Genomic DNA, 27,726 nt, shown 5'->3' with positions numbered 1-27,726 from the left:
TTTAGACGATGTTTTCTTGTCCGCAATTTTACGATTGTCATAAAAAAGTTTACGATTCTGTTGAATTTTCCATGTTTGCGTATATAATGGACTATTTTATTCGATTTTATGTACACTAGTGGGTAAGAGGAACGATTTACGGAAAGATTTCCGCAGTAACTTACACTCTGTCAAAGTAATTTCTTCTGAAGCGACCTGTAGTAGGCCATGTCATTGTATTCGTAACCATATGTTTAAACGAAGCATATGCGCGGTTTCCTAATTTGTATTCCGACTTGCGTCTAGTTCGTGCATTAGTCAGCGTAGCTATTTTTGAGACAACCTGCGGAGCGAAGAAAGTTTATCAACGATATGTTCTTTATGTTTACATGTACGCGTTCTCGTATCAAACAGATGTTTGTTTGTTACTGATAAAACGATATAATCTGCCAATACTTGTTAGGAAAGTGTTCGATACACAATTAAATAGTAATCGCAAACGACTCTAGTAATTACAGACACGTATTTTGAAAAAATGTTTCTCAAATTAAATTGCTCGTTAATACATTGTTTAATAATTGTTTTATAATAAATTAAAACGTCCCGGCTTAACGTAGCCTGTACAACGACTCGAGATACGGAGTACCGATATTCTCGATATTACTTGGTGATAAGCACGTATTTCAGGCAACAATTAAGCTCAATAGTTTAAACACGAAAAACAATTCCAACGTCAAGGAAAGAACGAATAATATTGACAAATTTGGAACGCAAGTATGTGACAGAATTTACATTTTTACAGCGTCTGCGTTGTATCGAATGGATATAATTGAGATAAAAAAGACGAGGATCGTGCAAACATGTGTCATGAAACAAATCGAAACGATACGACGAGCTTGTAAAGCATCGGTCAGAGGCTGCGATTCCTGCTGTTTTGTTTATTAGTTGCGATTATCACGTGCGTTACGCAACAATGACATGTGGATAACGCGTCGGTGTTTCGTAGAACAGTATGAACTATCGATAAGACGCGTACTACATTTCTTACGACATTCTACCAACGATATCGCTCGTTCTTTATGCTGTTTTGTCGAGCGAACTAGTTCCATGACCAGCTAAATTCTCTGAAATCCTATGAATTCTTACGTCGTTTTCTATATATAAACTTTACGACACGTTCATTTTATATCAGTAGATATCATAGATATAATTGTGGATTAATAGAGACGCGAAAGAGAAACCGGTTCGAATCGGATTATCGATAAAGCATGTTATTCTCGGTTATAGCGACGTATGTCCTCGAATATTTATTACGTTTCTAATTTCTGTTCTTCCAAGATTTTGATATGGATCGATGATATTCTCGAGGCAATTAGCATCGCGTAGGCGACTCCGTCGATTTCCTTTGGATAAACGTGACTCTCTCGTCGTCAGTAATCCAGCTTCGCTCGTTTATCTGAAAATAAAAAAAAGAGTCAATGTAAATTGTCTGTCGCACGCCTCGTCACCGAAGGAAATAGAATCGTGGACCTCTTGTTGCGATTCGTTAATAGCATCGGAGTGCCGCTTCAATGTTTCGCGAACGACACTCACCGATAGTCCCTTGCAAAAGTGCCAACAGCTTCTTGGCAAGTGACAGCACGTACAAAACATCCGCTCATTATCGATGACCATTAAACCATTTAATTAAACTATTCGTCGACGCAGCGTATCTAAATAATTTAGGTCTTCTTATTAGATTAATTACAAACCTCTTTCCATTCATCGACAGTGAGAACCGAGTACTTGAAATGAGGAACCTTTTTTCATAAAAAGTATAACTAGGTTTTTATAAGAATATACGTGTAATTAAAATCTCTTTATGCCTCGAGGGACAATCACTCTCTTCCGTAAGATCTCACGGTTACGTCACTTGTCCTTCTTCTTTCTTCGTCGTCGTACCAATCAAAGATTAAACGTATACCTAGTCTGGTTGTAAATTCTGTTACAAAGTGTTAAAAGCTTTCCGAGAGGAAGAGTAGCTGTCGACGTTGTGAATGGCAATTGTTTCGAAACAGTGGAACCATTGTTTCGAAATACCAAGTGATAGAACTTAGTCCGATTTTGTACAGCGTAGGATGTGAAAGAAAATTGTGTCGTTACCTCGCGTAAATTTGTCTTATATACTTTTATCCACTGAAATTTATAATGTAAATATTCTACACTTTAAAATATTTCAAAGTTTTCTCGTTAAAAGTATTTTACGTCGCCATCGACCAGCTTTGCAAATTCTTTCAACGTATCTATTAAAATAATCATAAACGAAGGTTATTAGTAGCATACGTATAAAACGATATTTCACTTTGTCTCATATTCCTTTTGCTATTATTAAAATATTAGAAATATATTAAAAATATTGCTTAATTGGAGATAATTTCTTAACAACCGCCCGATACATTTACAAGGAAACTTATCAGACAGGACTAGGTCGAATCCCTAACGTAGAAACTTCCTCTTCGTACCTCAAATCACTCGACTTCGTTTCCCACTCTGAGACCTACCGCAATTCCCAGCGGTGGCAATTTTCTTAAGAGGCTGGCCCGATACAAAAATGGAAAAACGTATGCCAATGCGTGCGACACGCGGAATACCGAGGATACCAGGACTCTGTCAAAGAATAGGTTCAAACGGTGGCGCGAGAAGTGACATTTAACCGGCTGCGGAGGAGAAGGACGCAGGATAAAAGCATCGATCGACGTTGGCATCAGGAAGGTTAGACGAGAGAGGGCGAACAACGCGAGAGAGGAAAGGAGGAAGAGGAAGAGAAGTCGGTAGGGCGTCGACGACGACGCGTCGGTTTGTGGCGCATGGGTTCGTGGCATCGTCATGGACCTCGTCATCGTGCGCGATCTCCTCCTCTGGTGGACGTCGCGGCCGTGGCGTCGGTAGAGTCGGTGGTCGTGGTGGATGTCCTCGTGAGCGTGCAATGCGGAACGTAGGCAGGGAGAATGTTACGACTGGGGGTATAGGAGGGCACGGAGGGCACACAGCACGACGAAACGAGGTGGGGACCCGGCGAGAGGTCGGGACCAGCGAGAGGCACCAATATCGAACCGGCGGCCGTGGTGCGCGGCCGGAGTGCATTCCGTGAGCGATAGACGCGTATCGCACATCAGACAGTCGCCGTGAACAGGCAGATATGCGCGCGTGTGTCGTTCTTCGTGTATACGAGGTAACAACAGCTAGGTAACGATCATTTCTAAGTATTATTCGATCCGTTTCGGTAGAACGGAGAAGATCGTGTGGGAAACACGAGCGTGGCCACGCGCCACTAAGACAAAACGAAAAAGAAAGAAAGAAAGTAGCAGAAAAGGTGTCACAGTGAGGTTTTTCGCTTTAACCGGCGAGACGACGAAGACGGGAGGCGCAGCGGGTGCTGCCGATGTACATACGTGGTGGTGCGCGTAGCAGGGTGTGGTGTGCGGAGAACAGGTGTCCAGAAGCGCAGCTCGACCGTGAAACGAGCAGAAACCGGAAACGTACGGGGCCGGTGCTCGTACGTCACAATGAATTTTCGGGCTGCCTAGCCCGCAGAGGGAACATACTCGCATGAACATCATCGGCGAGAAACCTCTTTGAGACACGGTGGTGGTTAGCGAGGTGACGAGTCATGTCACATACACCATCGAAGAGCGCGAGTCCAGCCGGCAGCCGGGGTAGCCCTAGCAGCCCGAGCACGCCACGTGGAGGCCGTCTCCGCGATAGGGTCAACTTCTTCATCGAGCTGTTCGAGGATAAAGAGGCTAGACGAAATGCCGGACAATTTAGATCGCCGACGAATCCCAGACCTTCGTCCGGACCTTCTTCGCGACCATCCTCCAGAGCCAGCGACTCGTCGTTCGAGGAGAGCTTCGAACGATTGGTGGAAGAAGGTGAATTGAACGGTTCGAAGGTGGTAAAATTTGAGAAGATCACGATGCGAAAGAGCGTGAAAGAGATCGGCAGCGGTGTGTCTAGCTCGCAACAACGAGCTTTACTCGCGGAATCGAGCAGAACACCGAGCGAGGAACACGCCCTCGAGGACTCGGCTTATCAGAGTCATAGCCACGGTGCTGCGAATTATGGAAGTAAATCCAGCTCGGTCACGTCGTTCACGAGATTTCCATCCGAAGAGAGTTTGTCGCATAAGAAGGGCAGTAGCCCTCAGCATCATCTGGGCCTGGACGATCGAACGCCGTCCGAGTGGTACGCGGAATATCGTACTCAGAGCTTCCAGAACGTCGCCACCAGGATCGAATATGTGCGCAGTAAGAGCGAGTACGATGCACACATCGCCGAGATTAAAGGTATTCCTTTTTGTTTCTTCGATCCGCTCTTTGTTCTTGCTGACTCCGGTCGGGAAAGAGGGTGTTGCCGGTGTTCACACACCTTCAGGGTGTGTTTGATTTCGGATGCGATTGAATATTGGTTTTCTTACATCTTGTAATTATTTTCGAATAGAGGAACCTTTTCATAGTTCTTGTAAGAATTAGGTATATATTTGGTTGGAATTCCAGTTACTGTAAGAAGAATCTTTAAACAATCTGCATCAGGATTGTATCATGGAAGAAAGACGTTCCTGATATTGTGAAAAGTATTCCACAGATACCGATTTGGTAGACGCTGATTGTAGAATTTAATCGATTCTTGTCTTAAATTAATCGTAAACAAAGTAAAAATGAATTTTCTTAGTATAAGGTCAAGGATAGCGGAATTATTCCAGATATCGTGGTGTTTCGCACGTTCTAGAGAAATAAAAACAGAGGCTCTTATCGAATTTACGTAACTCTGTGATTCTCTGTTCCGTTAAATATGATATGTCATTCTAGTTTGTACAATGCAAATTGTTGTAATAATGGAACTCGTGCTACACGTGTTTTCGAGTTTCTTCGTAAGAACTCTCACGAATCGCTTTGATTCGGTGGGAGAACAACTTCCACCACCTCTCACCAACTTTACGAGCCACTGTCGCGACTGCAAAGAACTCCGACTTTGTCTAGCTCGGTGTTAGCACCGGTCAATACTAGGAACGTTGCATCAGATAACAGTAACAATAAGAAAAAGATGATAAGATTTCTTAAAAGGGTATAAATGTATAAAGATCAAGGTTCTTACGTTTTCTTACGCATTCCTAGTATAATTATCCGTCGTTTGTTCTTTATTTTGTCTTATTATTCGATAAATTATCCTTCATTTAATTGGCCGTTGATTCAATTGATCAACGACTTCTTCGAGGTCCACGATCGATCTATTTACACTTAAATGGGTTTTGTCGGTTCTCCGATAGTTGAACGCTACGGTTGATACCTTCCGGTGACGATGATCGATCGCCCGTCGTGGAAATTAAAATAAAATTACGCATTGACCTAGATTCACCGACGACACACGATGGCGATTCATTACTCATCAGTCTGAAAGGACGCCCTAGGTCCTTTTTATTCTTTCTCACGTTGACAATCGACAGTTACCAGGCGCGCGACAATAAAAATCGATGAATCTCCTTGTTACAACTTTATTCGATTGAATTTTATCTGGCCATTGTATGTATGAAATCGGTTTAATTCGTATCTGACTGGAACCAAGTTGTCGACAAGACACGTGTTTCTCTATGTAGCTAATCAATTTAAGTCAAATTCTAATTATCAAGATACATATGGCAGCTTAACTAGAACATGAAACAATCTTAAGCCAAATCAAATTTTTGTAATCGATATACGTGACTCACCCCTAAATGAATATAAACTTTTACTACGTACTCGACCACTTTAATTCGAATTTAGTTCGATACTAACCCAAACTCAATTTTTGCGATGAACATACAATGCTTAGTCCAAATCTAATACAATTATCTCTTTCATAAAGCTACATTTTCTGGTATCTTTTCCAAAGGTACTTCCAAACGCGAAGAATTCATTGTGGCTCGCGTTAGATAATATTTACCTGATAAATTGCATAATACCAATCGATGTTACTGTAATACCATAACACCTACGGAAATAGATCAATGTTACCATAATACCCGCTGAATCCTATCGAAATCAGTTTACTTCGTATTATCTCGAATTTGCATCATTCCCCTCAAAGTAGAACATTTTCTTACTGTCCATTGTTTTAGATAATGTCACATAATCAAAATTTCCAATTAAGCGCGTTATGCGCCGATATTTCGACGTGAAAAATAAAATTCCAATCTCTCGAGTCCTAATTTCCATTTTCTCCCCCGTTTTCAAATCGCGTCGGAGTTTCTCGCTTAACAGAAAGGAAGGGACGCGGACGAAGAACCTGGCTTTCTCAGCGATCAATAAGTTATTCGCGGCCGTTAAGTACCATATTAGCAATTCCTCATGGGGACCTCGTGGTACTTTTCTTGGTGGCGACACACGTTCGCGACCAACCGGATCGACTCTTGCGAAACCGTGGCGAACACGGAACGACGTCCTCGTCGTCGCAAGAACTTGAAATAATCAGCGAGGATTAGATAAGGGAAAGACGTTCTTAACTGGTTTTACGTCTAAAATAGATAACGCGGAACGCAGTCGTAAGGGTCAGACCTGGTTAAACCAGTCGTTTGAAACTCGATGTAACGAACAAGGTCTGATACGTCGTTGCCATTTTCCGGTGATGCGATTTTTTCCAATTTGGAAAATTTATATTTGTGGTATTAAAACTACTGCATTTGTCGATACGACGAATTTTTAATTCTTCATAGAAATTTCATAGACTTACATTTTTCATCCGAATTGCTGGATAAATGTTTTAAAGTTACATCGTTCGTCTGCATTGGGCTTCGTGTCGCGCGAATCTTTATCTTCTGCGTTTCTTGATTGTCATCGTTGATCGATAACGTTAATTTGCTGTTTACGCTCAATAACGTTAATTTGCGGTTTACGCTCGATAATCGCATTGCCCACGCTCAACACTACGTGCACTACGTGGGATAAACCGGAAAGATCGGTTGTCGACAAGTCGACAATATTTTCATGGTCACGGTCGACATCGCCGGTATTTAAAATACGTAATACGAATACGAACAATACGAGCTATTTCGCTGTAATTTTCCCACACTACATATTCATTATTCGAATAAAGAAAACGTCTGAAAACTTCTTCTAAAACGACAGGTAAAGAGTAGGATGTCTTCGATTCAAACATTAAAACTAAACGACTGAAGTATAAAACCTGTCCAAAATGGAAGCTCTTAGCTATATATTTTAAAAAAGATCGTATCTATCAAATACATCTTTTTAATTTTATCAAATCGTTAACGATTGAAAAATCCCTCAAAATTTATATCTATAAAATTTCTAGGAAAAAGTACGAATCGGTCGTTTTGACGATGCTACTGGCATAAATGCCAATCGATATCAACAAAATTAATAAAACTAATCAAACATCGTTCTGATGATTCGAAAACGGACGTCAAATTCGAGATCCTGTACAAAGGTCGAATATTAAAAAACCGCAAAATGTTTGCGGTCGTGGTATCGAATTGCCATTGATTGGTTGTGCTTCGTTTACGAGACGCCGGTCGTTATCTTGACCTAACAAGCTTCGTTTTATTTGCATTCGTGAGCAATAGACCGGTTCGTTGCCCTGTTTCTCGATCAACCAGAAAACGATTCGCGTATGGCGACTATCGCGTCTAACGTTTACCGGTATCGGTGCCAAAATGTATCCGTGTCTCTTCAAATTTTCGGTAACATTGCTTTGCTTATTCGCGTCTGTTTCGGCTACTAAACACCTTGCGTTTAAACTTTCCTGATAACTTTGCTCTACTTTTTCGTCGTTTTTCTCAAGCAGAACATTCAGGCATGCTAAATTACTTTTTTTACAACTTTCTTGGCCGTCTACTCAACTTTAATTCACACTCGTCGACATTTTCATTTAGGTTTCGCCGATTTCACTGCCAGCTACGTGCTATCATATTCAGCGAAACAGATTGTCATAATCTGCACAGTCATCTTTTAAACCATTTTTTATTCGACAGAAAATATTCGAAATTTTATATGAAAGGGATTGAACATTTTCAAACTTTCCGTGATATGCAGTCACTTTTAAAACATTCCGTTTTATAAACGGCACATTAAGAGAAACTTATTGAGATTAAAAAATTATTGTTGAAATAAAGTACGCGATATAACTATATGCAATATATTTATTTGCTAACGGAGATAATCTTTTCATAAGGTGCACGAAGATTTCCACATCCATTAAAAATCTCTTTAACGTTATCCATGCGTTATTTAAAATAAATGTTTTAAATCAATAAAATAAAGAATTACGTCAATGCGAGCTTAATAGAAATTATCTCCTTATCGGGTTCAGCCTTCGGTTAAGAACAAAATTTTCCTCGTCGAGCTAATGTAATATAAATAGTCGGCGATATTTGCACGTGGCAGAAGTACAGAGAGCGCGAAAACAGCGGGACAGTGTTCGATTTAATTGAACATAGTCTTCCTTGATCGGGAGGATGAAATCGAATCGTCGGCGTTCAGATAACGCGAACAGCGGCCACGTTAAGAAAAGAACGGCGGTGAGAGCGAGGTCAAGGTCTCCTGCGGGTCTCCGGTCCCCTAACTTATTAAATCCTTACGTCACGACACGTTGGCCAACGTACGAATCGGACGTTCATCGAATAGGCCTTCGAGTAATCGGAATCTCAGTCTCGTCTCTTGTTGGAATTCATAGGTATCGCGCGGCTCACTTGACTAAGCGTTTTAAAAAGAAAAAATATGTTGCGTCAGTATCTACGATATTACGCTGACAAACGATCGTCGTTATGCGACACCCAAGTCCTGACATACGAATTTCGTAGGAAGAATCGAGGAAAAGAACGTCGAGGAAAACACGTCTGTTTTTGAGAATTTTTTAGAATCAGTGGAATTCTGCCTACGGTTTCTAATGTATTTACAGATGAGTAGATTCAGCGTCAGATGTCGGACTAACCGGTCATTCGGGCAATAATTAAAACGCCAACGATAAATAAATATACAATAAATTACAACAAATACAGTTCAGGTAAATGGAATTTATATTTATGATTTTACGTTATTTAGAGATGAATAAAATTAAAGTAATATACGTGAACTTGAACCGAAGATATTGGAATGAAAAGCGAGCACAGTGGAATAGTACTTTAGAAGATAACCACCGAAGTAATCAATGAAACATTAAGTATATGGATTTAGAACTAATGAAACTCTTCTAATTATGGAACATTAAATGAAAACAATAAGCAAACGAAAAAAAGCTGAAAATGAAATCCTCGATTCTTGGAAGAGATAAAATCGATATAACAAAATGCTCGATAACGTGATACGCTCGATTTCATGATAGACACCTTAAGTCAGGTGTAATAAATTGGACCAAGGGAATGAATGACAGTTGCGTAAAAACGACGAGGTTCGCTGTCGAAGAACAAACGATCGTTTGTCATCAGCGATGAAAAATGCACGTAACGATTGTTAGGATTCATGTCGAGGCAGTGTGTTTCAGAATCTGACACGATCGAACGTAGCATTGTGTTGCGTATAAAACGTAATATAGTAACTCGTATTAATAGTAAACGATGACGTTATTGGGCGTCAGTTCAAGGCTACTCTGCGAGCGTACTCGCTTTGTCTGGAACCGTTTGCTCCGTCTTTCTTTCTCCAACCTTTCCCAGTCCTATATTTTCTTTCTCTGTCAGCCATATTTCGACTGTTCTCGTCTTTCTTCCATGTCTGGTTTTTAAGGCAATCTTCCGTTTTACGATTCTTCTTTCCCTTCTCTCGTTTTACGATCCCCTTCTTCTTCTTCTTCTTCTTCTTTCGTTGCTCGATGAAAGGGAAGATTCCGCAAACTTTCCATATTTCTGTTACACAAATTTGCTTGGTTATTCGTTGTTACTGTTGAAATTATTGTAAATCCTTATCCACGCTTTCGATCGTGACGGATGCAATCGAAGATATCTAAAATTAATCGAGATATCTTTCATCATCGCGTCTGACGTGCGTTATTATATACATTTGCTTGGAATCTTTTTTGGCGAAGGCGTCAACGTGGCGTCAAAGTTACCTTTACATTTTCTTCAAGCGAGTCATTCAGCTTCGAGCATCTTCGTTCATACGTTCAATTCGTATATAATTCATATTCCATCTAGGAAATTCCAAATTTATTGCTTCGAGCTTATAGAGAACTCGAGAGCTCTCGAGAGCGTAAGAACTAACAGCAACTCGAGAATTAATAATTCCAATGATCCGAGTCTAGATAGAGATCTTCTTTACACAAATTCTAAAGATTACCATCGTCAAATAGAAATTGCATGAATCACACGGTAAATCAAGAGCAGTAGATTACATTGTTTTTCTTTTTATCGTATCGAAACCCGTAACAAGCGTCACGGTAGCAACAATTTGTTCCTCTCGGTATTGTACGGTATTGTTCTTTTCTTTAACGATTATAGTGCCTATAAAACATCGTACACCATACAAAACCATATAGAAAATATTTTACGTCTCACAGTCACGGTTATTATCCCTTTACAAAATGAATAACCGATTTACCAATTATACTTCAAATAAAGGAAACAGATTACAACATGTTACTTTGCTTTTCATCGTGTTTGGCGTATCTATCTGCTTCCGTCCGGTTTCTCTCGATACCGGTTCTATCTCGTCTACCTGCTACAGACACCAACCGTCTCGTTCTATCTGCAGCTAGATCCGCTAACTTTATCTTCGTCTAGTCGGGCTGGTTAGTCGTCTGAACCGGGCGAACGAGAAGCGCGAAATTGCAGAGCGCGCGATTTAACAAGGGGGAAGGACTTCCTGATGAGGAATCGGCGCAACCTGCCAATCCAATTGGGTCGATCGATAATCTGCTAGCGAGCCGGCGTTCATATTACGGGGCTTTAATCGCGAATGAAAGACAAATTCGATCCAAGATGCTACGAACAACGTGTTTCTCTAGGCTTCGTGGTAATCGGATTTCGTTTCTTTTTTTCTTTTATCCAAAGTCGTACAAGTGATATTTTACATTCACGTATTATCGTGGATGATCCATAGGTTTGATAACGATCCGATAGATCTCGAAGTCGATAGAGATAGATCGTTTCGTTCGCAAATAAAAGACGAAAGGTGCCAGGTATCTCGTGTTAATCGAATATTATCTTTTTACTTTCTTCGATTTTTCTCCGACGCCAAGTTAGATCTTGAAAATGGTGGGGGCGAAAATGAATAAAAACGAGGGAAGAATTAACGAAATAATATTTAGTGATCGAAAAGTGATCTTTGGCTTATTCGTACGAAAGACGATCCAACGCCTGGTCGCTCGAAATCTCAATTTCTTTTTTGCTTGCCACGGTAATTTAAAACAGCGTCATATATTCGACAGTAGCGCCTTTGATAATTTATATTTAGAGCGTAATACTTTAGGTGTAACACTCGCGATGTGCCATTTTTGCGCGCACGTGGCGTGCAGGTGCGTTCCCATTCAGAAACGCCTGGCAATTATCGTCGATGAGCTCGCAACATCTTGGAAATTGAATGGAGTATTCGTTACTAGACCAAACATAGACCAAGTACCTCCCGTTAAGCGATTACCTATCCCTTAGACACGTGATGGACAGGGTTAAGCCATTTTGACAGCTTGCAACCTCTATATTCTATATTCGTCCCTGGATCGTTGAAAATGTCGTGCTAGGGACGTAAATATCATCGAAAAATAAAAACGAAATTCTTGCCACTTCTTTGAAGTAAAATAAATAGAAGATAACGTCAATAATGACGTCATTCTTATTTTATTTATTCCGTTAAGTCGTAGTAATTTAAGAAGCACAATTTGCAATTTTAATAGACACTGACGTAATAAAAATGAAACCCTCTAATTAGATGAATCAACCCTCTAATGGATGGTCTGAATATTCTTTTCCTTGTAAAAAGTTTTAATCGATGCTTGTAGGTCGTAACTACAAGGCTAACGCCGTAACTAGATCACTTTTTGAATCGAGACGCTTACAATTAGCATCGTGCGATACTTGAGAATGAAGTTACGATAACGTCCAAAACGTTTGAGATATGCCAAAACTCGTAACAGAACCGAACGGTTGAATTTAATTTGATTTAACTTAAGCTCTATAAATGATTACTATGTCGATTTAAAGTTCCGATGTCTGACCAAGAACCGAACGAATCTACTGAAAGATTCTAATGGTCACAGGGAACCGATCGATAACGTCGCGTCGATGACATTGCTCAGACTCCTAAACGTCATTTACTCGAGACTTTAATAAATCAGTGGCGCGGTAACCATCATAGTGCAAGAGTTGCACACCACCAGTCTCGTGTTCTCTATTTATAGACGTGATACTTTTATTCCAAACACGTTGTTAGTTTCAAGAAAAGAGAGGAACGGTTACGCGATTCGAGATTCGCTTCTCCGTCTTCTTCTTTCTCTCTCTTTTTATCTGTCGTCTCAACCTTGCGAATCTCGTTAGAAAAAACGAATGTTCCCCTTACTACTCGACCTCAATCGACTGGCGTACGAACGAGTTTACAGCCTATTCGAGGACGAACGTCGATTTCATACGAGGATTAATCGCAGAAAGACAACTTCGGCAAGGATTTCAGCGGTCGAGGCACGGTCGGCACGCACGCCACGAATTTTCTCCAATTTGCTTGACGAGCAACCATGGTCGGCTGGTGGCATGCGATCTTACTTCATCCCCTCTGCACTCTCATTAGGAAGTAATTAACAAACAATCACGCGTACAAACACACGGTCGTTCTTTTTTAATGGAGAGCGATCGTAATGACCCGGCATAAATTCCATTCTTTTGTTTCATTTCATTTTTTAATTTATTATTTCCACGAAGAATATTCTGTTGCCTGGAAAATTATTTAGGGAAAATATTATTTCGCAGATCGAGCAGCGAATATTGAAAACTGTAGGAAGAATTATTATAATTTGTCGAATTATGCAGATCTATAGAAATTTTATATTTTCCCTATTCTTAAGTAAGTGGTAAGTTACCATTTTGATAATAAACTAGTTTCTTCTAGCCGATTCTTCTGATTATCGAAAATTAATTTCTTACTTTAATAGTTCGAGAATGGAAAATATCGAAAACTGGAAGAACAGATTCACGTAATTTTTAATATTTCCTCCCGATTGTTTTTCTTGCTTCCGTTGATCGACGAAACCTTTCGAAAATCGTAATATCGTAGTTGGAATGAATTGATCGAAAGAGTTATTGGCTGGAACTCTCAAAACTTCGACCCTCGAACACCTCTCACATCGTGTGTGCAACTGCATGCATAGTAAATGGCGTGCAGTTGCATTCGATAATTGGAAGTTAGGCTTTCGCGTTCTTACGAATGCGGCTCTTTAGGAAAGTCGTTGCAGTGAACATTATTATCCCGTTGTGTAAACTTGTTGCTGAAACGAGCTCGTGAGCCATTTTCCACGGTAATCATCTCTAGAAACGTAAGTTAAGTATCACTAGACGTACTTCACCTTGATACTTATCTCTTCGTAATGTATTTTTGAAACGTTTTTAAGAGTTTGAGCATCGATAGACGTGGAACGTATCACGATGCGGAGGTTAAGTTTTATACATTGCAGTTTCAGTTGTATAATAGATCAATTCTCTTATCGCGCTGGGAATGTCAAGGCCTTGCTTCGTTATCTCAACCACCGTCTTGTGATCATGCTTGTGTAACGATCGTGAATTTCTTTCGCTAATATGACGAAAACAAACGTTAGATTGCCGTTTGTGATTAATTGTTTTTTTTTCTCTTTTAAGTCTAATTCTTTTACTTTTATAAACTTCCAGACAATCTGAAAAAGTTCTACGATATTTCTTGCTATTTCTATTATACGACGCGATATTTCAAAGTTATTATTTTCGATTGTTATCTGTATCAGAATTATCTATGACACAAAAGCGCGACCGACGAAGCGATAAGAGAAAAAAGGCAAAATTGAAATGTTACTCTTTATCTTTAGATATTATGTTTCATTCCTTATGATCTGCTGGGACACAGAACCGTGTAAATATAGAGTAACGTGGTGTAATAAAAATACGCAGAAATACACGGCTGATGAACCAAAGGAAATCGTAGATTCGTCACGGGTATCGTTTGTACGTCGCGATGAATTCGATATCCTTTGCAAACAGGAAATACAGAGTGGCTGCGTGATTCCTTTCATCAACCAACAGTAGTTTACTGTACGAAATCAACCCTAACAAATAGGAGTTTCCTTAGTTTACTATTAGGTGGTTTTTATCAAAACCATATTGTGTTTCTATTTATCTGATTAGTAGATTTGATTAAGCTTTTAAATGAGAAGCAACGATGGAGAATAGAAATACATCGATGATTAAATTCGTAATGTGCGTTTGTAATTTCACGCCAAACTCCAGGCAAAATATATGAAAGAAGATAAAATGTACGAAACGACGTAATAGAATCGGCATAGAATACGTTTTATATGGAGATCGGAATGATATGTATCGGACAAAGTATTTCAAAGATTCAAGCTGTTAGAGTCGATGTGAGACTGGAAAATGGGACAAAGTGATCGATGAAGCAGACATCCTTCTTCGAAAGGATCAAGAAAACGGACAAGTTCGCAAGATTGCTGTTGGACGGAGTGATGAGAAGCTCGAGCCTTGTGAAATCAAGTCAGGAAAAGAGAACAAGGTGAGATGACGAGGGGAAAAAGCAGCCTTGCTCGATTTTCCCTTTTTCAAAAAGCATTTTCTGTTACACGGACTGGATGGATTACCGGATGATCGGAACCGGAGAACCTTCGTCAATTTCACGAGATTGCAGTCGAGTAAAGAGAATAGAGGCCACGATCTAAAACGAGAAATAAAGGAAACTATCTATTATTTTCCTCGTTGGATGAAACATAATTTAGTATACGAAATAAATAGAATTCTTACTCCATCATGAACACCCATCTGTGTTACTAAATTGAACTCAAACAAAGAGTTATAGAATTATAGAATAGAGAGAATAAAACGAAAAAAGAGGAAAAGAATCCTCGAGTTGAAAGGATTGGACTTTAGAGAAAAGAAAAAAGAGAGGGAGATAGAGAAAAGTTAACATAATCAAAAGAAAAAGGTCTATTATCTTCCTTCTCAAGGACACCTACGAATTGGCTCATTAACTACGCAGTTTACGTCAATTTTCATCGATTTTGCGAAATCGAAATGAAGGAAAGGAACAAGGTGATTCGCACGAAAAGGAAAAGGAAGCTCGATCGATTCCCCCTCTCTCGTAAGAGAGACACAGACGCTATCAAGCATATGAGGTCATGCACGAGAATTTGTCTCATTTCACCGATCTCGCTGTCCTTTTCTCGCCTTTTGCTTTCAACATCTCTGCGTTGTGCAGGCTGAACGAAAGCGCTAAAAATACGAATTTATATGCGCGACTCGTGTTATGCGTGTGCCTCTTCCCAAGTAAAAAAAAAAAAACAAGGGAAAGAGGGGAGAAAACTGAGATCATTTTAAAATGTCAGACCTACCGTTCGTCGATGGAAAGGAGAAGAGACGAAGAGTATACGCGGATACAAAGAGACAGAAGAACTTTTGGAAGGGGAATTGCTTAATTTAGTGCTTTGTTAATTGGCCACGGGTTGGACTCTGTGTAGGTAGCTACCGAGAAAGATATATTTTTAAAAAATCTTCGGTATCTCCGTCGAATGCAAATCAGTTACGAATACTTTGACACATTTGATTTACACGTGGATCCTTTGTAAACAATCGAACTAACGTTATCGATCAAATTTTTCGAAATATCAAGTTTCAAGTTGGCGTTATTAATGAATTCGTGGGACTATAATATACGCAAGAAATGTCAGGAACATCGAATGACCACTTCTGTCGGGCTTCGACGTGATCGTGTCGATTGTTTCTCTTTAATTACGTTTGGTAAAACGTGACTCGGTTGCACGTCTGATACCCGTTATCTAGCGTCGAGACACGTTCGCCTTGTAAAATAGGGACTTAACGAGCAGACTGCAACGTTTCGTTGGACGAGTGTGCGCAAGTTTAAGATAGGTCGGAATTTACTCGTTATTGATGCAATTTCATATCTCGCATTTTGTATATTTTATGTTTTAACACTTTTTAGTGTTACACTACAAATTACAGATAATTTGTATTCCATTCAAAGATTCATCTGCGAACACTGCTTATTCACGATACAACAAGCAGAATGGAAAACTCGCAGACAAATAATTTGGCGACGGAAAGGTTAAAGGTGAACTATGCACGAGCATTTCTAACACAACTACTTGCAAGCCTAATGATCATTAGCATATAGGTACGTCTATACGTCCGTTATGCGACGCACAGTAGATAAGTAGCTTGCTTAGTCAGACACAGCCTATTGAATTATATTTTTCGTGAAAAGCGACCGCACCTTAGGGACGATGCAAGCAACGGTAAAAGTCTCACGAATGCTGACCTGAAAATACGAGGGGATTAATCGTCTTTTCGTCGTCCAGAGACACCGCCATTTTACGATGCACGCGAACACAGTCTCGATTCTTTTTTATTCTCTGCAGGAACGTTATATTCGACCGTACCAGTGTACGAATCGTATTTCTTTAAAATTTATCGCACGTCTCCCAATGGCTACGACTCCCATTATCGTTCCATTAAGCTGCCAATAAAATGTCAAATCCCCGTAATTTACAACTAATAACGTAATTCCCTGTTTACACTCGGTCTTACGACTCATTCTCTTTTCCTTTTCTACTTTCAATTTCTTTTCACCGGGTAGATACCGGGTAGAGGTTCGGTCCATCCTCGAGTTTTTGCTCTCGTCTCCGATCAACTAGCCGTCACGGTGAACGGTTAAATTACATCGTTGCCGCGAAACGTGTAATTTTACGGTGCATTACGTGTGCATCAATCACGTGCTCTTGTAATTTCCCAATGCTGTGTGAATTAATAAAGCGGCCGCGGCTAATAGATAGTCCAGAGCTTTAATCGTTTCGAGATGGATTTTTCTTTTAACAATAAATATATAGCAACGATACAATAACATAGACTGTACAATACACGCAACTTTGACAAGATATAGGTTGGTGGTAATTTTTTAAATACGATATGTACGTAGTTTCTTTTATCGTATAATAGAATCTTATGTTCCAGTAGATCTCAATCCAGCCATTTTCTTAAGTTACCGTGAAATATACATGGTGGTTGGTAACTGGTGGTACGAGCGGAAAGGGGGTGATTCTACGCGAAAAAAGAAGTCGAAAATATAGAATAAAAATTTTTCGTTTGAGGCTTTGTTTTCGAGAAAACCGACTTTGAATTTTCGCTCGGTACGCGTGCTCGGTATCACGTCTCGTTATAACGGATCTCACTGTAGATCGTTGTCTCGATGGAAAAATTAAAAAAAGAAATTAAAAAAAAATTTTTATTCTATATTTTTTACTTCTTTTTTCCCGTAGAATCACCCCCTTTCCGCTTGTACCACCAGTTACCAACCACCCTGTATATTGTACCGTTAGTCTCATAAAGGGTGTCTTTCATTTAACGCTAGTTACGTCTTTCTCTCGACGTGTCATCAATGAGAATATCGTTCGCGTGATAATAATAGGACGTTGATATAGTCGCGAGTAGAAATATTCGAGTGTCGAATTATGTATATGCGAGTGCTCTCAACCATATTTAAAAGCCCTGACTCATCTATCACGTTAAGATACAAGAAATAGCTATTAGCAAACAATGCGATAGCTTCCCACGAGTGGCCACCATGATCTACATTTCTATAGTCTCGATCGAAGAACTTGATGCTCGAGGTTGCCTCCCTACCATAAATCCAACAATATAAAAGTATGGAACTTGAGCATTATATGAATATTCAGATTATTTGCCTGCTAAAATATCGCATTAGCATGTTTATTGCGGATTCGTCATCTTTAATGCTGTACTTGATACCGTGCAATACTTGCCTTTATACTATAAAATGTTACGCATGTGTTTGATATGAATTATTGTGAAATATTGTTTCGTCATTTCGTACCACTTGGTTCGCGTTTTGCGCAAAGCTACATTGTACATATACCATGAAAATTCATGTTTACGAACAGAATTAAAGAAGCAGGACCTAGACTAACTAAATAGTATGTCGAGTACTATACTATATGTGTTTTTGTATCTTTAAATTGCTCATAAACACGTAAAAGCTCGTGGTGTATATACAGTGTGGTTGGTAACTGGTGGTACAAGCGGAAAGGGGGTGATTCTACGGGAAAAAAGAAGTCGAAAATATAGAATAAAAATTTAAAAATTTAAAAATTTTAAAAATTAAAAAAATAACGTCAATCGAGACAACGATCTACAGTGAGATCCGTTATAACGAGACGTGATATAGTGCACGCGTACCGAGCGAAAATTCAAAGTCGATTTTCTCGAAAACAAAGCCTCAAACGAAAAATTTTTATTCTATATTTTCGACTTCTTTTTTCGCGTAGAATCACCCCCTTTCCGCTCGTACCTCCAGTTACCAACCACCCTGTATAACCTGAAAGTACAAGCCAATTCGAATCCGCGTCGTGAACTTGTTAACACGCAGCCATGGAAGAATAAAAAGTATTTGACGACAATGTGATAATAGATTTTTATTGACATAGAATAGCGGATACGAGGAAAATATTTCTCCGACATCGTACGTCTAACGTCTTTTCTTCAGACTATAGGAGGAACACGCGAAAGGGGAACAAAGCAGCGTGTAATAAGCACGTCTGTCGCGAGAAGTGACAGAACGCACTGTGTATGCAGATCACGTATGCGTGCCAACAGCGACTACACACGAGCTTCTTCGTCTTGCACGCACGTGCAGCGTGAGCACTTTTTAATTGACCCTCGGTCCCTAGCGACTTTTCCTCTTGCGAGCTTATCGACGCCAACGATCCATCGTCCAGTGTGCTCGTTCCCAAAATAAGAGCCATACATCCCTTGAAACGTGATTTATAATACGATTCACGATAGAGATTACGGTGTTTTTCGCGGGAACACCGTAATTAGGCTTGGTCTGAACGTTTTTCGTGCGGAGACGAAGGGTGCATAAAATTAGAAACCCTGGGAATTCGCGAATTTTACTTGTTCCGAGCCACTCTGCAGGAGTTCCCTGCACTTTCGCATTGTTTACGATCGCTCAAAATATTAACGTGTAAAGTATTAACTAATTAATTCCCATAACTATCCTTAGAAAGTTGGCAAGTTCGAAAGGAAAAGGAAATTGTCCGATCATGGGCATTTTTTATATCCCATAGAATAAAATACGTTTCAGAGTATTACAAGCAATCGAGAATGCTGTTAAATTGCAAACTAATAGACGTGGTGAGATATAAGCAAGATATTACTAGATGGAGTCTATCGATGTCACGTGTAGGCTACAGACGTTTCTTTAACGAAGGTATTTTAACGTCGATGTTGCGAAGTGAGTAGCGTAATAATATGCGTACTTTTACCTACGTTTTCTAGAACGCGAAAGGATAATAAGACAAATCCGAGCATATCGTTTCGTATGTAAATTTTGTAGAAAGTATTACGTGGTTGGTTATCTTGATAAAAAGAAGTTTTAACGGTAGCGTTGTAAATGGAAATGGAATGACACAAAGGTTAACGTAATTGAGAATGAACGTATGCTTTCTCAGCTGTTAATAGGAAAAAGAACATACGTAAATGGTTGGGAAAAAATAAAACGGCACATTGGTTCTTTCAGCTGGAAATGAATGAAACTCTATCGTATACATGATTCGGGCTACCTGGAAAGATATTTTAAAGGCCCACGTAAGAGCGTGAACGTTTACTGCCAATAAAAGCAGTCTATTCGATGCGGCATACGCGCATGGCTAAATTTACTACGTGGGAAACTGGTTTCAGCTACTTCGCGGCGATACCTTCTCTATACCACTTTGATCGCCAGTTTTTATTCTCCGATTAACCATTTAACGGAAGATTCGATCAGTTTATACGCGATACGTGGAGCAATACCGATTTCAAGCTGAGAGCGTGATTTCTAACTCGATTTACAGTTCACACAACGCAACGATCACGAGGCTCCGCAATTGTCGATGACGTAATGACAAGACTGTACGTAGCATTTATTCAAACGCTGCGTACGAATATTATCGCCTATGTTTTCTCGCCATCTCCATCACGAATTTCGTCGAATATCGTGTCATAATTATTCTTGGATTTCACAGGCCAATATCGATTATTTAACGATACGGTATTCGAATTGCAAATTCCACAACAGTCACGATACCTATATCACGATACGTATAAAAGATATTTTTCAAGCTTGATAAAACCAGTTTTTTCGTATGTGCTCGCTTACTGCGAGAATTAATGCGATTCGTTTATGTAATCGTGCGAAGAATTTTCACTTATCTCGAAAGGCATTAAGAGGATTAAGTGTCGCGGACGATAATGAGAACCCAGACAATCGACATGTTTCGAATATCAATGATGACAGATCTACGAAGACTTCTCAGTTTCTGAAAACACTTGTTTTCCTTTCAAAAGTATTTTCAATGTTTTGACTGTATCAACAATTAACAGACTCGTTGGTCGAATTATTTGTAAAATAACGCTTAACCAAACTGCGAACTTAATTTGATAAACAAAACTTGTTTATCCCTCATGATGCTAATTTAATTCGCATCTTGAGACGAATTCACATAATGCTACAAAGTTGATGCTACCTCGAGATAAATAGTTAAATTTACAAGTTTTTCCACTAGAAATAAACAAACTGAAATTTCTCGTACAATTAGACGCAAGCTTACTGGCGTCTTATCGCAGATAATAGAGAGACGTGGAAAACATTGTTTCTTAAATTTAATTGATACGAGGAGCAGACGATTAAGATTATTACTACGAAAATATCAAATTGGTTTTTGTTGAAGTGGTCACCACTTCTAAGAAAACTCTACATCTGGTCTTTTTTAGTTTTCTCAAGCACCGAAGCCATCGACAGCGTGTAGACAAAAGACTGCGACGAAGACAGACCATAAACAGTAGACAGGCGACGTTGGCTTCGGAGTTTTCAGTTATTGGGTAACACAGCTAGCGTATGGATCTGGACCAGCTCAAATTGTATTCTTACTTATAATTGCACTTCTATTTAAATATATTTTCTGCCTTACAATTTATCCACGAGTTTTCTCTGTTTACACATCGAATAACCTCAACAGTTTTAAGATAAGCGTAAAATTTAATATAATCGTGTCATCAATTTATTAAAAATTCTCTTCTTTTCTTTTCAGACGAGCAAGAACGCGTACAGAAGAAAACTTTTGTCAACTGGATCAATTCTTACCTTTCTAAGGTAAGGACAAGCAGGCAAAAATTCAGATAAAACTCGTAGAAACAGCTTTTCGGAACCAAGTGACAGGACGAAGAACTCGAAAAACCTTCCGGTTGTTTCTCTTCCGCAAACGATCTCTTTCCTTGTAAATAATTCCTATACACCGAGTGTTACGCAAATTTCCTTGCCGCTTTTTCGTTTTTTATCGTCCCTTCTATATAATAATGCATCGTTGAAATTACTGCTCATCACGAATATCAGAAGTTCGGTGGAATAACTCGTGCCTGGCTCGCGAGTCTCGATATCGCTCCCCTACTTCCGCACTTCCGGATACTTCGAAACTTGAATTAGAAATCCCGGAACTCGAGGACGTGCATGCCCCAGAACCGGCACGACATTGCGTTCGATGATGTCCTCTGATCGAAATAGGGAAGATTCACCTGTCATGCTATTTTTAATTTATCCAGAAATACACGCACAAAAACTGTAGGGAAGATTCGCTCGTCACGAAAGGAAATCCAATTTAATCAGAAACGTGACGTGAATTTGGAAAATTCCATTGACATTTATTTCCTTCGAATTTATAGTTACGACAAAATTTCTCTTAAATAATCGTAACGACTTGGTTTTCTCTCATACAGCTAGGGATGTTTGACAACCATATATTTTTATTTTCTTTTTCGAAATTGTTGTATATGAATTCTCGATTGTCGCATACAAGTTTCGTTGTGAGTGTCGAGTAGCAAGAAAGGAGAGTATCGATGATCGAAATCGCTTTCAGAGAAGTCCACCGCTTCGAGTGGACGATTTGATCGAGGACCTCAAAGATGGTACCCGCCTACTCGCATTGCTTGAAGTTTTGTCCGGCGAGAAGCTGGTAAGTTTCAGCAACGGTTGTCTTGTAACTCTCGATCGATAAAATATGCTCGTACGAAACGCGTTTGTCTGTTCGCAGCCGGTGGAAAGGGGCCGAAACCTGAAGAGACCGCATTTTCTTAGCAACGCAAACACAGCGCTTCAATTCTTACAGAGCAAAAAGGTGAGTAATCGTACTGTTGAAAAATCCAAAACTAGAATTCTGAAACTTCAAATGTGAGATTGAAAAAATTCAAATTGAAAATTGTTGTATGGCTTGAAAGGCCTGTAGTATAATATACATTTGTGACTCTCTGTTGCAGATCAAGCTAGTGAACATAAATTCGTCCGATTTGGTAGACGGACGACCGCCCGTAGTGTTAGGCCTGATATGGACCATCATTCTTTACTTCCAGGTAGACGTTCTTCCATTCGTACAGTCGAATACAATCGAAGCTATTGAAAAAATCGCACACGTATTACTAGAATGCGGTAGTTGCTTAAATAAGACGCCCGTGCCACATGTAACATCGAATTACATAAACGCGTTACGATATCCGCGCGGCAGCACTGCGACGATCGTTTGCAGCGGGGATTAATTTGCTTGTGTCACGAAGTTGTTCGATCACTTTTTTCCTACCGAATTGTTTCGTGAAATCTTAGAGGAATAATTCTTTATACGAGCGCACCGTTCTTTTTTTTAACCAAATTTTTTTTCCACTTAAAGTTGATAATTTTTCTTATTAACAAAATTAATCCTCGTTAAGAGCGAAGTAAGAAATTACATTCCATTCTGCTAACCGTATTTATTCCATGAAAACAAGCTACGATCGAAGGATCGAAGGAAGGTGAGTAGCTAATTAAAAAAAAAAAAAAGAACTGAACCAAAAAAAAAAAAAAAAATAAAATAAAACAAAGAAAAGAAATTGCCGTCTAACCTGATACGATGTTTATATGAACAGTAAAGCCGTAGAAAAAATCTGTGTGTACAGAGGAGAATATTAAGTTAGCACGCACCTACATGATCTTACGCATCACCCTAGTACGCACGCTAGTCCTTCCCTTTGTGAATTTTTCTGTTCTCACCCTCGATACCCCGACCTTGTTGGTTGTTGTTCGAACTCCATATTTCGCGGTCCACTGATCGCGCGTTTTTCTAGATCGAGGAAAATACCAGAGCTTTGGAATACCTTGGACATACGTGGGGTAGTCAGAGCAGTTTAGAGAGTCTTAGTACCCAAGGATCCGCGACCAGCGAGAGGAAACGCATCAGTAGCGAGAAATGGAAACAGGGAGCGAGGAAGACTCTGCTTCAGTGGGTCACCAATGCTCTGCCAAAGTCAGTATTTTATACATAATCTTTATATTTAGCTATTTGTCGTTTAATGTCCTGGTGTATAATAGGATTCCATGTAATTTGTGCATTTGCAAAACACGGGACAAGCAACAAAATCCACCGCTTTTAACACACTATTAAAAAATGTATCGCTGAAACTAGCAGAGTATTTAAACTGATCAATTCATAATTTTTCGTCAAAATTTTATCCTGTTTATGGCGCATTTCTAGCCACGTGAACGATTCTTTTGTAAAACGTAAATGAAAAATTGTTATCTTCGCATTATATCCTTTTACATATCCTTCGAGTTGATCTCTTTGATACTAGTTTCATGCTCTAGTCGTTGAAAGCTCTGCCATTAGGAAGAAAACCAGAATTAAAGCGTCGAAAATACCATTAAACCAGTGCTGATATCGCAACACTGATAATTTCCTAATTTACAAAAAGTAAACGTTACTTTTCTCAATACAGGGACATCCAAGTACGCGACTTCGGCGAAAGTTGGCGTGACGGCAACGCCTTCCTGGCCATCATCGACGCTATCAAGGCGAACTTGGTGAACATCGCGGCCATGAGAGAAGCAACGAACAGAGCTCGTCTAGCAACGGCGTTCGACGTGGCCGAATCCGAGCTGGGTATCGCCAGACTTCTCGATCCCGAGGACGTCGACGTTCCCCAACCCGATGAAAAATCTATCATGACATACGTGGCTCAGTTTTTACACAAGTATCCGGAACCGGGATCAGCCGCTTCCGATTCGTTCGCGGCTGTACAGCAGGAGTATGATAATCTGCTTGGTTGGCTGTACGAAAGGCTGAAATACCTGGAACAGATGGGTAGCTCCCCGTTGAGTTATGATGTATGTTTTAGTGTCTGTACGATTATTTTAGTAATCGACAAACAGCGGTTTTAATGGTGTTTTTTTGTTTGAATTTTATATTCGAAGGAGTACGCCGCGTTGAAAGCAGAAGTCGAGCAACAGAGGGTTGTGTACAATAAGCTACAGCGTCTCGTCGAGACGCCTAGCATGATCAGCATCACGCGGGACTCGTGGAAGCACGTGCAAGATCTGTGGAAGACCCTGGAGATGCTCGTGAGTTGAAATTTTATGAAATAATAAATAATCCATTGGGATGATTTAACAGCTAAAACAATGAAAATTTCGACTGGCAGCTCTCAGTCTGATTGACGTTCATCCGTGTACCACGTTCGATCATCAAAGTTTGAGTTTAACAAACTAATTATGAACATTTGTCGCTCGGTAGGCAAATTGCATCGTTGACGATCCGAGTGAAGTTTCGCTCAGAAACTCTATTAATATTGAAATAAATTTTTAATGTTTTACTTAATAAATGATTGTTCGATGAATGGATAAAAGTCTCGGAAGATTTTCAAACTTTTTAGAAATTCGAAACAGTAAAACTTAAATATCAATGATTCGATGTGTGTATAGAGTGTGAAAAAATATGTTTGTCCATAAAGAATTAACTAATAAACGTAACTTGTATATAAAGATATTTTCTATTCGAATTTCGCAGATGTTACGCTGGCTCTGGCTCCTAGACTCCTATTTGCCAGGTGAATTAGGGGTCGTAGGAAGATGGTTGTGTCGCGCTGAGGATCTTCTGCTATCCGACAACGACATCCCCGAGGAAATGACAGAAGAAACCGCCAACATAATCTCGAATAAGCTCGAGGAGCACAAGAAGTTTTTCCTCGATCTTCCGTCCATGACGGAACGATTTCAAGCGGCGAGAAGTAGCGAGGCCGCGTTGAAAGTACATCCTCAACAATTGAACGAAATGGCGACCCGACTGGATAGTCTGGCGAGTCGCGCCGCTAAACGTAGAATCCGACTAAAGTTCCTGGAGCATAAGTGCTGCCTTATTGCTTTCTTGTTCCTAGTTGAAACGAAGTTGAAGAGTTGGAGCGTGAAATACGATACCGAAGAGAGTGTGCACCAGATGCTGGAGCAATATAGAAACTTCGTATCGCGAAACAGAATTTTCCAGGAGTTCCAGAAAGCCTACCTGGACATGCAACAAGTCGTCGAGGACTACAAACGCGAAGGTGACGTAGGTGAGTGGTGATCTCTGTAATTTTGTTGATTTAGGCCACGACATTTGTCCATTAAAATTTACAAATTCTCAATTTTTTCAATTAATTTTATTTACTCATCCGATATTTAGCGTCTGTTATTAAGGGTAGAGACACGAAAGTGCAGTTTTCTCTGGGATACCAAAATGACTACCATTTGCTCTGCCTTAAATTAAAGAAATATTTTTGAGTTTAAATAGAGATATTAATAACAATCGTTAGATCGTAAGTCAGCACGATTGATAGTCATTATTAGGTAAAACACACGATACAAAATTAATACGGAGCACTCTAAGATTAAATAATAATTATCGTAAATTACCGTTAATCATCTACGATTCAACGATACCAATTGAGAGTTATAAATTCCGATCGTGGACAAACGTTTACTCTACAAATATCTGTTTTGCTATGCCCTAGACACTGAAGAAAGAGCGAGCATCGATCGTTTCATGCGAGAGACCAGCGACAAGTGGAAAAGCGTGTCCATGGATCTGCGTTGCGTGCAAAGCATGCTTGAGGAAGTGGTAGCTTATTGGCGTCGCTGGAACATAATCTCCGATGAGTTCGTGACTTGGTTGAACCGTGCTGAACCTGCCTTGAACCTTCCCGAAGAGGACAAAATGGAATTCTTCCAAGATATAAGCGTGTGGAAAGACAAACACCAACAATTGTCGGACACAGTGACGTTCTTAATCGCCACATCCGACGAACCAGTCGCCCTGCAATTGAAGCAACGTTACACGAGTCTCGCTTCTAGATGGGACTCGCTGTTCCAGGAAGCGAAACAGTACATGCACGCTGGAGACGTGATACGAAATAGAAAAGACTACAGACAGGGCGTGGAAACTTTACAAAAGTGGCTGAGAAACGTTGAATTGGCGTTATCAGCTACTGATCTGACCTCAACCGAGAAGATCAAGGCCTACGGTGAGAAGCTGCAAGTCTTCCATAATGAAGTAGAAGGAATCGAAGATCTTTTCAAGAGTATCAGCAAAAAATTCCAGTCACTTATTCAAGATTTATCTCGAGACGAAGTAGACAAAATGATGAACACCCTGAAGAAAGAGAAGGAGGCGTTGGTCAAAGTACGAGCCTTAATACCGATGCAATTGCACCTGTACCATCAACTTCTGGTTCAGCAGGAGTCTCTAGAAGCTGGCCAGAAGGAAATAGCTACCTGGTTGGACGAAGCAGAGAGAATGTTGACCAATGTGGACTTATCAGGTGGTAGAGAGCATATTTTGGCTCAGTTAGAGCGGCATAAAGCCTTCTTCTCGAGAACTCTCTACTATAAATCCATGCTGGAGTCTAAGAACAAAGTATTCTCCAGTATAGTGAAGTCTGTGGACAGTCACGCGGATGTAGCTACTGCGGAAGGTGGCAGAACCTTGAGGGAATTGAACGAACGGTTCAATCGAGTGTCTCAAGCGGCTCAGGCATTGGAACAACGGCTTCAGGAAGCTGTTAGATGCTGGGCCAGGTTCAAAGAATGCGAACGGCAGGTCTGTGAGTGGCTGTCGGTCGCTGAAACCATGATGAATGACAAACATACCGATAATAGACGATCTATAGAGTATCACAAGAACTTCTTTAGCAATGTAAATGAGAAGTGGATCCAAGACTTTGTGAACGCTGGACAGGACTTGAAGAATATTCTGCCTGTCGAGAAGCAAGCTCCTATTTTGGAAGCTGTCGAATCGCTTCAGAAACGCTGGAAGGAGGTGTTGACGTTCGCTCCTCTTCATTTAATGAGACTCGAGTTTCGCCTGGATGAAACCACGTTCCTGCAGTACCTGAAGGAGATCGAGGTGGAGGTGAATTCGGAACAGCAGGCTTTGATGAAGAATGACAATGTTGAGAATATATTGCAGAGGAATAAAGAGTTTTTCGTGAACCGTGGTACAGTTCTGGAAGTAGAGAAGTGCCTGCAGACTTTGAAGAAGATCAGCAATGCTTATAGCCAGCTGATACCTAACGATACTAGCTTGTCTGAGGCTGCACAACATGCTGAACGCCTGTGGGAGGATTCCGCTCAGAGAGTGGAACGTTTGAGGGAACAATTGAAACAAGTGCCTGAGCAGTGGGCTGCCTATAAGAAAAAGTAAGTATCG

The 27,726-nt window shown here is 40.1% G+C and overlaps 1 protein-coding gene and 2 long non-coding RNA genes across 5 annotated transcripts in view; 1 reads left to right on the top strand and 2 right to left on the bottom strand.

The window, feature by feature from the left end:
• Positions 1-233: 233 nt before the first annotated feature.
• LOC138182764 (uncharacterized) lies at positions 234-2,749 on the bottom strand. Its single transcript, XR_011173906.1, has 3 exons — positions 1,573-2,749; positions 1,294-1,435; positions 234-322 (listed from the first exon to the last, which is right to left on the bottom strand). It is a non-coding gene; the product is annotated as an uncharacterized LOC138182764 (long non-coding RNA).
• A 344-nt stretch (positions 2,750-3,093) lies between these two features.
• The window catches only part of Msp300 (Muscle-specific protein 300 kDa), a 62,700-nt gene continuing 38,067 nt past the window's right edge, over positions 3,094-27,726 (top strand). Inside the window, exons 1-11 of one of the 2 annotated variants that reach the window (XM_069118936.1) lie at positions 3,094-4,304; positions 21,283-21,344; positions 22,105-22,200; positions 22,279-22,362; positions 22,502-22,594; positions 23,003-23,026; positions 23,339-23,517; positions 23,987-24,374; positions 24,462-24,608; positions 25,054-25,594; positions 26,033-27,716. In XM_069118936.1, the coding sequence (XP_068975037.1) occupies positions 3,629-4,304; positions 21,283-21,344; positions 22,105-22,200; positions 22,279-22,362; positions 22,502-22,594; positions 23,003-23,026; positions 23,339-23,517; positions 23,987-24,374; positions 24,462-24,608; positions 25,054-25,594; positions 26,033-27,716 (3,974 nt within the window). In that variant the 5' untranslated portion in view covers positions 3,094-3,628. The remainder of the gene's footprint in view (positions 4,305-21,282; positions 21,345-22,104; positions 22,201-22,278; positions 22,363-22,501; positions 22,595-23,002; positions 23,027-23,338; positions 23,518-23,986; positions 24,375-24,461; positions 24,609-25,053; positions 25,595-26,032; positions 27,717-27,726) is intronic. The other variant, XM_069118937.1, reaches the window with a different exon arrangement.
• The window catches only part of LOC138182765 (uncharacterized), a 32,362-nt gene continuing 28,434 nt past the window's right edge, over positions 23,799-27,726 (bottom strand). For both annotated transcript variants that reach the window (XR_011173908.1, XR_011173907.1), the window contains exons 2-3: positions 23,973-24,338; positions 23,799-23,867 (exon numbers count right to left, since the gene is read on the bottom strand). This is a non-coding gene — a long non-coding RNA (uncharacterized LOC138182765). The remainder of the gene's footprint in view (positions 23,868-23,972; positions 24,339-27,726) is intronic.

Source organism: Bombus flavifrons, chromosome 8 (genome assembly GCF_040668555.2).
Source record: "Bombus flavifrons isolate JBK064 chromosome 8, iyBomFlav1_principal, whole genome shotgun sequence".
Classification (NCBI taxonomy): domain Eukaryota; kingdom Metazoa; phylum Arthropoda; class Insecta; order Hymenoptera; family Apidae; genus Bombus; species Bombus flavifrons.
The sequence above is the reverse complement of the archived record's forward strand: the minus strand, read 5'-3'. Positions and strand labels throughout refer to the sequence as shown.